Below are 11,964 nucleotides of genomic sequence, written 5' to 3'. Positions count from 1 at the left end.
CCATAAATCTTATCTTTATCCTATAGCATTGGTAGATGCCATCCCTTATCTTGCTCGATAAAAAGTTCCACAAAAAAGGATTAATTGACAATAGTGTTTAATTTATATCAATCAAGCTAATGCTTTTGTCATCACTTCTCATGTCAAGTGGCTAAAATTCAAGACTCCAAAAACCAAATGCATTCAAAATCTCAAAAGGCCCAAGTTCTCTCCCTCTTCTAGATCCTTGAGCATCTCCACCCTATGAAGCCTTAGTGCTTCAAAACATTTTAAATTGTAATACTAGAAGATTAATAGAAAATTGAACGAGTGCCATTAGAAAAAGGAAGAGAAGATAAAACAAAGGAAGCCAAAAAGCAAGGACAACCAAGGAAATAGTTAAGGCGATTATGACAAGCACATCAAGCCTAAATCTTTACACTTAGAAAATAATCATTAGAGAGAGTATCTGAAATGATGGTGGAATCAAATGACCCCATCCATTTGTGCACCTCATATTTGAGGTTATAATCTTGTAAAATAAGCTAAATGTGTGGGTTATCAGCCCCAACAAAGAATCCATGTTGACAGTGCAAAAAACTAAGAAAAAAAAAGCAACACATCAATGATTTAGGAAAAAAATTTCATGACCCCCATTGAGATGACTTTGGTAGAAAACACAAAGAACTTAGCAATTACAATCAAAAGTATGTCCATCGGACTCAAAATGATTTCATATAAAGGCCATACATTCCTATTATGAAAACCACATAACTAAATAATAATCAACATCATTCAAACCTTCAAATAGCTTTGCTTAGAGAGCTATTTGATTCAAACTGTGTTTTGGAAACTCCAAATTTTGTAATTAATGGGGTTTTGGTTGAAACCTATTACAAGGTGCATCTAAATACATTGGTACATGCCATTCAAATGGGGCCTATGCCACATATGTGAGCAAGCGCATAGGTAGTTTTGTGGTGAAATACAAGGCTAGTGCTAAATGAAGCTTGTGATCAACATAAGTACAGGCGTACATACATTGCAAGAAATCAATGGAGAGTTCCATACCTCGCAAACCCAAAACTTCAAGGGCATGGATAACTTTGTCACTTATGTCCCAAGCCTTTCTAGTTTGGAGTGATTGTCAAAGAAGGTGACGTGAGAACCAAACGTCCTCGACTAAATTCTCTCCCCTTCCCACTGTGTGAATAGTTGAAGAAAGAAAGACGCAAACCATTCCATAGCGAAGTTTTTACTGCTTCACAGAGAGGTGTACTTCTCCACCATGCCCTTAAGGCTTTTGACATTTCAGTTACAAATGACAGTTTGCCCCTGCCATGGCTGTCTAAAGACCCTCTCAAAAACTTGTTGGCTGAGTACACGTTTGTCCAACTCAAAATTGTGACTGACTCCAAGCTCGCCACTCAATTGCTTACTGGTGGTGCTGCAAAGCTCCGGCAACTTTTTAATCGTTTCGGTGCAAGACGTGCTACGATGTGGCTTCATCTAATTACCCACCTCCAATTTTATACACAGTGTCAGCAGTTGCCAGTCTACATTTGAAGATGTAACTGCGGATGGCCAAATCAATCTCAAACCAATAGAGGCCGTTTCTCTTCATGACTCGATAGCCGCAACCGCACTGCTGCTTTCATAGCCTGCAAGTTGTCATTTATGCACTTTCTTTATGCGAGAAGTAAAATTCCCAAAACCAAGAATGATCAGGTTCCTAGACACTAATTAATAATTGGGAATCCTTTTATTGCTGCTTTAAGCCCTTGTCTAATCCAATTCAAAAGAGGACCAGTGCCAACCTCTCTTTCCCAGTTAGTAGCCCATGTAATGACTGCCAAAGCAATCAGTTGTACAACCGAGCCACTGCTTATTCCCATCCATAGCCCCTGACGATATAAGTTGTTACAGCTCACCCTCCGAACTAGATATCCAATGACAAACCTTGAAAGAATGTATGAGGCTCAAATGCTTTCTTTCATCATTGCAAATCACACAATTACCTCAGCTTTGATGTTAAACACAAAGGCAAAAAGCAATGCTAATGGAAGGCCTGCACCATAATATGATACGAGATTTATGTACGTTCCTGCCTTTTGCCAGCCACAGCCTCTGAAAATACCTGCAATGCCACAATTGCAGGAAAATCAAAGACCACCACTCATTTTGTGACCATTGTTTTGTTGTGGCTTCAGGGAAGCTATTTTTCACTTTATTAAAAAAATTCTGCAGAAAAGTATAACATTAAGCAAATTAACTAGTACCTGTGAGCACCCCCTGAATGCTGTCTAATACGGTGGATGCTGCAAGTACAGGCACCATCTTGGATATGTATGTGATCACTTCTTCATCATTGCTATAAGCACGTCCTAACACATTGCGTACAGAAAGAAAAGTTGTACAGACCAGTATGGCCTCAGTTGTTGCAGTTAACATGGCAACGCGCACTGCTGTGCGTGCTGCATTGGGATGCCCAGCTCCAAGTTCATTTGCTACTCTTGTACTGAGACAAAATGTTAGTTTCATAACCTCACATCACATAGAAGAAATAAATTGCAATTTGATTTTTATTGAATGCCAACCTTGTGGCAGCACCAAGACCTAATGGAACCATGAAGGCAAGTATAGCACTGTTGTAACTGGAAGGTCACAAGGCAGCAGTTAAGTCCATGTGAAGACAGGGTTTCTGAATTTGCAACTTTTCAAAAATGGAACCCCAGTATGACTCACCAGATAGAAAGTGCTGACATTTCTAGCTCTGGATTTGGCAAAAGACCAGAAAGTAAGACGAGAGCCTCATATGACCACCACTCCAAGCTATAGATAGAGCACAACACAAGATTATTGGGGATCCCTTGATCACTTGCCAAAGAGTGATTGGGTTTCATAATAAACCAAGTATCAGAGAGCATGTGTATACAAAGAATGCGTACCAGACCATTAAAGCAGAGGGTACTGCAAGCTGAAGGAATATCTTTAAGTCATGGAATGCCTTCACAGTAAGAGGGATCCGAGTTTTTTGGCATGAAGACGAAAATTTTACATTAAGAATTATCAGAATCACATAAATCCAGTTTGAGATGCCCGTTGCTAGAGCAGCCCCTCTAGCCTCCAGACCAGATTTGTAAACCAGGAACCAGCAGATGGGAATGTGACAGCAAAAAGAGGTTGCTGCAAACAGAAGTAAGGGAAAGACAATGCTCTGAGCCTGCAGGAACTTGATGAGTGGCTGTGATGATGCATATGCAAACAAGGTTGGGATCAACCAGGGTGCATATTCTCCTGCTTTTTTTGAAATTGATGCATCTTGTTGGAGTGCCAGTAAAATATATTCCATATTCGCCCAAGCAATTGCAAGAGGTATGCTAGTAACGTTCAGCACAAACAATGCTCGCTGAAGATACAGGCCCAGCATATGATATTGCCGTGCTCCATAAGCTTGTCCACAAAGTGTGTCCAAGGCACAAGCCATACCTGTCTACATCCATATATATATGACCTTATAAGCAAGAATTCAGTTGCAACCTCTGCTTGCAGTAATCCTCCACAAAAAGAATGCAAAAGAAAGACACTGAGAAGGAACACCTTTCCAGAAAAGAAGCCATATTTTCAACACCACATTTTATAATTGACTAACAGAATGAAAATGCTTGATGTGCAAAGTTAGGTGCACACATGGAAGCAAGTAACATCCCCAAGGGTCAAGGCTGCAAAATGGGGAGTACTGTTGCTATACATAATACTGGAGCATGTCATACGGTTTGCTCATCAGCTGAAAGGTCAATAAAGCAGAGTCAAAACATAATGGTGTCTGTTTTCACCTGATCATCTACGCAAATCATCTTGGCATAGTTGTCAATCAATATTTCATTTCTACAGTTAAGAATAATTGTAACCTAAGCTAATTATACCTATTTACTACAGGAAGGGGCCTATTAATCCATGCTGGATTGGAAATATATGGACATGTTGAACCTCAGTGTTGAACGTACATGACTGTGCTGCTGCTAAAGACAAAAACATGAGACTGCACTCATTCCTTGTTGATGTGGAATGAAATTTCTCTAGCAAAATTGGATTAACAAAGACCTCTCTTTAAGCCCATTATTATTTGCTATAATTGGAACATACACTCTCTAGGTAGCTTTGCAAGAGGCTTCTACAGATCGAGATCTCCTTGGTGTTAAATCTGAAAGACACCTTTAGCAAGAGTTTAGCAAGCCTCTGCTAATAATATTAATATATTTCCTAAAGCATGTGGTAATGTGGTAACTTGGCACAAACCTTCCTGATCAGCTTATCAGAGAAGGATATTCTGGAATGGAGATGGATGGGGAGTGGATGGGTAACTTTATAAAGAGGCGCTGTATGTAAATTGTTAAGTTACTTGCGAGCGTGGATAGATCAAGAAAACAGCATCTGGACTGAATCTAGATGCTGCAGCTTGGAGGAAAAATTGGACAATGAAGATCATCAACATTCATTTTGGTTCTGCTTCTATCTGAAGCAATCCCCAATATGCTCTGTGCAGCCCTTTTGGGGCCAGAAGTAAGGGAGATAGGCCATGTTTCATTGCCTTTCCTAAGATCCTGTGAGAAACGTTTGGGGTTTACACCTGATCAATATGCATGGTCATGCTATAGCAAGGCAAAATTCTCACTTATCCATGATGAAGTGAGATACTCAATGGAGTAGAATCTTTCTAGATCAGTTGGCACAAAGGGCTAGTGAAACCAGTCCTCCTCGGATAGGGTGTTATGTGCCCTGATTTAACACGATCTACAGCTGGCAATGGAATTCACAAATCTGAAATTCAAAATTTACCAAATAATCTTGGATAGCTGATAACTAATTGGCCCCAACAACTAGCGCCATTTGTGGTATTTCTTGAATTTGTATTGCCAAAGGTTGAAATACACTGAGAGGTGGACCGATCTCCTTCAATCTTCAATACAATGGCTGTCAAAAATGACCAGCAACTCTAGGATTCAATTTTCTCCTTCATCGAGCTTCAATCCAAGCACAATTGAGTCTTCAATCTCTTGCATGCGAGCCACGATAAACGAGAATGGGCTCATCCCTCAGATCAGCTCTAAACTCTATGCCTTCAGCTGCTACACCAAGTATAGGGCCTGTATAGGGGCGTTAGTTAATGGGCCTAGATTTTGACGTGGCTTAGAAAACCTAAATGCTGCTGTAAATTAGGGTTTCAACAGAAAAAATCATTGCTGCTCTTCAGCAAAGGCTAGAATATGTTGAGAATTACTGAGGAGAAGTTAGAGAATGAGAGAGAAAATCAGCTAGAGAGAATCTTTTGAACGATAGCTCTAATGTGGCAATTTTGATGGTGCCAACAGCTTAGAAAGGAGGGTAAAACCCAAGTGCAACTGATGAGCCCTCCTCTTCTATTGCCGCCTCTCACTGAGGCGGAGAAGGAAACATGCCGCCACTATCTTTTTGCACTGCACAATCATCAGCTATCGCCTGATTCTAGGTGTTCCTTGATGGTTTCTTCCTCTTTTAGCTTCTCTCCACCCTGCCTCAACCTCCCAAATGACTATCACCACTCTCAGCCAGCCCCAACAACCTTCTCTCAGCTTCCATGGGCAAGTTTTCCACGTGACATTTTTCCAAAGCAATTTCCAGCATTGGTTAATTAATTTTCATAATTAAATATCTGAAAATGAAGTAATTATCCATTTGACCCTTCCCAAGAGCTAGCTAGCCCCCATTCACATTTAATGTGTTAACCCCCATCGAACTTTTAAGTTTCTCGAAACATTAATTGGCCTAGAACTACCATAATTAATTAATTAATTTATGCCTAGTCCCAATGTCACCACTAGACATTTTAATGGCCCAATTAATGTTTTTGACCCAAACTAACCCCAGGCACCCAAAAATACTTGTCCAGCACAAACTCGGGGAAGTTACTATATATATATCCTCTACATCACGTGTGTTCAAGGCCTATTTATAAATATCCTTATCTATAAAATTTTCTTAAATAAAACGTAACCCTTTTCTATTTAATCTGTAAATAACCCTTTTATATTATACCCTTCTATATGTAAAAAATGTATATAAATGGTATTTTAAAAATACCTTATTTTGAACCCACATGATGCACATATATATTAATGAGTAACTTACCCGAGAGCACAAATTACATCACTTTTGCCAATGTTAGCCCATTGCTCACTTGGGGTACTAATTAGGTCATCATCCTAAATTGACTTGCACTTTAGTTGTTCACCTCACATGTGCACCACTTAATAATGCCAAAGCTAAGTATTAAAAACATGTCCCTATGACATATCTCCCAAGAAACATGTGAAAGGGATTCTAGAAATCCTATTCTTTTAAACCCATGTGATATGCCTCCATAATTATGAGTGACCCACCAATAATTGCATCTAGCAATCTATGCACTGAAATTAGGCATATAGCTTTGAGTATTGCCTTGTGAGTCATGTAAACAGAGAGCTATTGCTGTGTCTTACGTACAGTGCTTTTGCTGTGCCTTGTGAGTCATGTAGTTAGAGTGCTGTGCTGTGTCTTAAACACAGGTGCAAATTTCCATTTCATCTTCACCTCCACCTTCAAGGACGTTTTGTTCCATTTCTGTGTGATACCAAATACAGAATTGCATTAGTGAGGATCAGGATGCGTGCGCTTTACGAATCATATATGCCCAGACCCAGAATCTGAACACAAGGGCATGCTAAAAGTGCAATTCGGTGTTTACAAGAGGCGAGTTAGGAATAGGCTCAAACAGGCTGGCAATTTGGGTCTGCCACAATGAACTTGTAATCGTAAACTTCTGAGATGCAGCTGAAGAGCAATTGAAAACTACAGTGAAGAATGCAAGACCATAGGGTTGAGAGAGAGAATCCCTAAGTGTATAGCTACCATTCTCACTACTAAGGGCTCTCCTTTCGCACCCTGAAGAATGTTTGCTTCTCGTAGAAGAATCCACATTGGAGGAGCCTGGCCAGAGTGGCCAAGGGCAACCTTTGACTGAGAGCTAAGCTTCAAGGCTGAAAACGGTCACAACTTTGATTGAGATCGGAGGCTTATATGATGAGCTGTTGATGCAAAAGAACTATGTCTAACCCCCACAATCTAGTTTGAGAGTGAGGGCTTAGATGATGAGATGATCACGCAAAATATTAGGTCTTCACATGGACATAAGGTAGCCTGAAAACACTGACTTGAGATGCTGGTAGGAAGACAATCAGGATAGCAATTGATTGTGGTATACTCAGAGTGAAACAGAGAACAAAGCAAGCTGCAGCAAGGAAGAATGCGGCTGGGAAGCAACTCCCTTGAGTCAAAAAGCAGTGTGGAACTGTGAAAGTGCAGCAGAAACTGACATCAAACAGTAACGTGAAAAGCCAGGTCCTAGTAGAAGAGCGAATCATTGGCAGGCTTGGAAATTTGGGATAGACACTGAAATCTACAGGAACCATGAATTTAATAGGGGCAGATATCTATGTGGCAACTTGCATTGGGACAAATAATTACAGGCAGACATGTGGCATTTTGCAGAAAATTCTAGCTTGGAAATTCAGGATAGAGACTAAATTCTACAGGGGGTTTTAGATTCAGTAGGGGCAGAGATGTAGCAACTGTAGGGGAAACACACAAAAATTGGAGTCAACACAAATCAGCCACTGCATTCATGCCATCATCTGATAAGCATGTGCCATTGCACTGTCTTAACTACACTTTACAACAACTGTTACCACTGATGGGCATGAGATTGTCTAATTACAAACTCGACTGAGAGCTTCCGGCCATGGCTGACCTCCCCAAACTCCCACACTCAAATTAGAGTGTAATTAGGTTCAACTTGCATTATTACAATCATGACTTAACTCACTGCGGTGGCTTATCATGCTGCAATATTACAATCATGACTTGCCCAACCGTGGTGAATGCTGAGATTGCAACCAAGCAATTCCAGCTTTCTGTGGCTAATGGTTTAAACAAAGAATGCACAGGGTCACATGCTAATTATAATCCTGTATTACAATCATGACCTGATTAACTGTGGTTCTTATGATGGCAACGGACCGAACCAGCACAAGAACAACAACAGTGTGATTCTGATTATATGCTCATCTCATTAACATTCAAAAGCCTTGATATTTTTGCATTGATATAAACAAACTAAACAGCAACAAGAATGTTTTATATGTGAAAAGATGCACAGATGAACATATGTTTTCTTACTAACAAGCTGAAGCCTGTGACAGTGGCGATGGAGGAGGCGACCGAGGCGCTGGAGAGGGAAAGCTCGTCGAGGTGGCCAACGAACATGAGTGAGACCAGCTGCACGGAGAACTGCAGCATGCTGATGAGGATCATGGGGACAGCGAGCCGAAACTGCTTCTTCAGCTCTGCTTGAACGACAATCCAGTTGAATGCATCGGGATCTGCATCTGATTCATCTGCGATACCATCTCCATGATCAACAGTACTGTAACCCGCATCTTGGTCGTCTGCATCTGGGTCACGGCCGTCGATGAGAACCTTCGAGAGATGAGAAGATGCATCCATCCTTTGTGTGTGTGTGTGTGTGTGTGTGTGTCTCAGAGTTCTCTCTCAGAGGATGGCCTGAACACGAACTTGCTACCTACTCCTTCCTGTTTATTAACGTTTTCTCGACCTCGAATCCCAGCGGCACCCTTTCGGAAGAATATTTAATCGTTAGGAGCTCTGGCGATCGCGATCAGTACCAGATTCCCACAGGATACAAGACTCGGATGGGAATCACTCATGCATGGAGACGTCGTTAGAGACATTTTTGTACGCGGCTGTACTTTCCTTTTTTAGAGTGGAGAGTCCTCACCGTTGGGTTACTCATCATTAACCTTCATCATTATTGTGTTCCATTTTATCAAAATAAAGTAATGCCAAGCCACTATCATTAAAAATGGAGCTTCCATGTCAATTGAGTTGTTTCATTTGGAAAAAATGACATTTACAGAGAAAATGTTTTCTATTGGTAGAAATCAGGGTCATAAGAGTGAGGTCACGCATAGACCTACTAAACCTTTTGCATGTCTAATAAGTAAAGTCTGCAAGGTTGACACACCTTTTGCCTTTCGCACTTACTAAATATGTAACCACCTTTATGTTTGGATGCAAATACAGACTAAGCGTGTGGCAGCACTCTAACTCATTGCACATCAATCATCATGGGTCACTCAAAAAATATGTGAGTCTATGGTGAGGGCTCAACTTGTATCACCAAATTAAAATTACCATTGCTCTCTCTCTCTCTCTCTCTCTCTCTCTCTCTCTCTCTCTCTCTCTCTCTCTCTTTCTCTCTCTCTCTCTCTCTCTCTCTCTCTCCGACTCATCCAAGAGAGAGTCTAAGAGCCCCTCCGCATGCATGTAAATGGGCTTCGGGGGAAGGACTCAACCACTTGGAAGCAATAGCTCCCCCTACAAGTACAAGATGAGGTGGACAACTATTCTTTGACAACTAGCATAGATGAGAGAGAAAGAGTCAAACATGAAAAAGGAGGAGAGAGAAACTCATTTGTCTCTATGAGAGAGAACACTATGACCTATCATTTAGGGCCACATCATATTAACTTGCTTCATTACAAGAAGTATCACCATTTTTTGGAGAGATTTCACAAAACATACTAAGTTCCAATTTTTTCCGGGTCCAAGTTAAGTGCCATGGCCATGCACACCTAACTTTAACTTAGTCGATTCACCTTAGTTATTTTGACTTGTGCGTGACTCGGCTCTAAGAGAATATGAAAGCAAAGGAGAGAGCATCATATGAAGGACCATCTCACTACAAAGTTTATACTTGCATGAGTTACACATTACTAGATGTGTTAAAATAAATGGTTTTGAATGGAGATTCACCAAAGATATAGATTTGTTGGTCATACGTGACCATAATAATGAGGTAATACATGCACGTTGCAAGTGCCAAAAGCAAATATGAAATTTTTAAATAAAGTTTATGAAAATTAAATGTCCAAATCATATTATCCTTTTATAGTGGAGATATAGTGAGATTTACCACACACACACACACACACACAAAATAATGTATATATACTAGCTATATAAATTATTAGCATATAGAATATGGCAACATAATCAACTCTCATTATTGTGATTGAATATGAATTTGCAGTAAGGCTTTATGCAATATAGTATAGTGTATTTCACACACACACACACACACACACAAAAATAAAATGGAAAATGATTTAAAAATAGAGTCTTATTATTTTCAATAAATAAATAAATGTATAGTATTAAAGTAATGCACAATTTTGTGCACTATATTACATAATTTTAACACAAACACAACAGTAGATAACAATGTACCAACGTGATTTTTCTATGAGAAAGCAAAAAAAACAATTGATATATGCACTGATATTTGCATTACTATGTGTGTTGATATATACATTGAAATATCCATCAATAAATGCCAATGAATGCTTTCACAAAAATATAGGTGAATATTTCAACAAACATATCAACACAACCAAAATTTAACTACAAATGAAACTTTTCTTTCATGTGCACATATCCTACAACAAACAATTTACTAAGAGCAAGCAAGAATGAATGTGGCAAAAATATTAAGGGTAAAAGTGCCTTTCCTTCATACTTTTCATGCATTTTGATTTTTTTTACTTCTCTTCCAAACACTCTCACTCCTCCATACTCTTATTGAGAAAAACCATGGCTTCAAGGTAGGGTTCATTTTGATTTGCATACATGCTTGCAAAAGACCTAGAAATTGAGCTTTCTAGTGATAAATCTAAGCAAGAATGTGTGTGTGTGTGTGTGTGTGTGTCTTTCTAGTGATAAATCTAAGCAAGAATGTGTGTGTGTGTGTGTGTGTGTGTGTGTGTGTGTGCGTGCGTGCAAGGGAAATAGAAAGAATGCAATGTACATTTTTATGGTCAATTTTTAGTTTCTTAGTGTTGAAAATTGTATGAGAGAGAGAGAGAGAGAGAGAGAGAGAGAGAGAGAGAGAGAGAGAGAGAGAGATCGAGCAAGATTCCCAAGTAGAATACTAAAAAACAAATGCATATCCTTACCACATGCATGTTCCGATCATAATCATGGAAATGTTGTAAAAGACATCTAGCACTTGACTGTACTTTCCTTTTTGACAAAACTATGTCATGTTACTCAACTCTAGACTCTATAGCCCCTTGATTCTTAGAGTGTTCATAAAAACTTGAGGTTTATTTTAAAGCCAATGTTATTAAAAATGGAGGTTTAATGTTGAGAAAAGTGTTAAATTTGACAAAAAAGTTTCAACATTGTGGAGAGAATGTTTTTAAATTGTAAAAATTGGGGTCATGACTCCTTGCATGTCTATGGTGGGTCACTAAAAGAATAAGTATATCATGAGGACTAAACATGTACCACCACATTAAAACTCTCTCTCTCTCTCTCTCTCTCTCTCTCTCTCTCTCTCTCTCATCCAAGAGAAAGTCTAAGAGAATATAAAAGCATGAGAGATAGCAACATATAAATGACCATCTAACTAGGAAGTCTACACTTGCATGAGTTACACATTGCCAGATGTGTTTAAATAAATGGTCTTGAAGGGGGATTCATTAGAGATATAGATTTCTTGGGACTACAACACAGCCATAGTGATAAGGCAAGGAGCATATGTTGTTAGCCAAAAACCTTGACTTTTCTAAATAAAGTTTAAGAAAATTAAAAGGCCAAATAGTATTCTCTTTTAATAGTGAAGATATAGTGAGATTTACCACACACACACACACACACAAAAATTGGGGGGGGAGGGGGGAAACACATGTACACACCAGGCATCACTTTCGAATGCATTTTCAATAGCCACCTATCAATGTGCGCCCACTCGTGAATGCCACCCCAAATAAATGGGTGCTTTCCCTCCCAATCTTGTCCCATAGGCACAACTTATGTCACACGAAACAC

The 11,964-nt window shown here is 39.5% G+C and overlaps 1 protein-coding gene across 3 annotated transcripts; it reads right to left on the bottom strand.

The window, feature by feature from the left end:
* Window positions 1-794: 794 nt before the first annotated feature.
* LOC148029684 (protein DETOXIFICATION 12-like) lies at window positions 795-8,826 on the bottom strand. Of its 3 annotated transcripts, none has more exons than XM_087685966.1 (8): window positions 8,233-8,826; window positions 2,928-3,472; window positions 2,725-2,811; window positions 2,577-2,633; window positions 2,259-2,497; window positions 1,998-2,116; window positions 1,797-1,883; window positions 795-1,640 (listed from the first exon to the last, which is right to left on the bottom strand). In XM_087685966.1, exons 1-8 carry the CDS (start codon window positions 8,557-8,559, stop codon window positions 1,575-1,577), a joined length of 1,527 nt encoding a protein of 508 aa, XP_087542092.1. In that variant the 5' UTR covers window positions 8,560-8,826; the 3' UTR covers window positions 795-1,574. The 3 variants fall into 3 exon arrangements, with proteins under 3 accessions (XP_087542092.1, XP_087542093.1, XP_087542094.1); XM_087685967.1 differs by having other exon boundaries at window positions 8,237-8,369; XM_087685968.1 differs by having other exon boundaries at window positions 2,928-3,468; window positions 8,233-8,361.
* Window positions 8,827-11,964: the final 3,138 nt, after the last annotated feature.

The sequence above is a fragment of the Lygodium microphyllum genome, chromosome 10, assembly GCF_053477565.2.
Source record: "Lygodium microphyllum isolate KBCC chromosome 10, Lygodium_microphyllum_v1.1.10, whole genome shotgun sequence".
Taxonomy (NCBI): Eukaryota; Viridiplantae; Streptophyta; class Polypodiopsida; order Schizaeales; family Lygodiaceae; genus Lygodium; species Lygodium microphyllum.
The sequence above is the reverse complement of the archived record's forward strand: the minus strand, read 5'-3'. Positions and strand labels throughout refer to the sequence as shown.

Excerpts from the sequence above, each read along its gene's own strand:
- LOC148029684 (XM_087685966.1), bottom strand. The coding sequence starts at position 8,559 with ATGGATGCATCTTCTCATCTCTCGAAGGTTCTCATCGACGGCCGTGAC. Across the intron at positions 2,498-2,576 it reads GGTCTTGGTGCTGCCACAAG|TACAAGAGTAGCAAATGAAC; the intron begins GTTGGCATTCAA and ends ATTTTGTCTCAG. Across the intron at positions 1,641-1,796 it reads CTACTAACTGGGAAAGAGAG|GCTATGAAAGCAGCAGTGCG; the intron begins GTTGGCACTGGT and ends GACAACTTGCAG.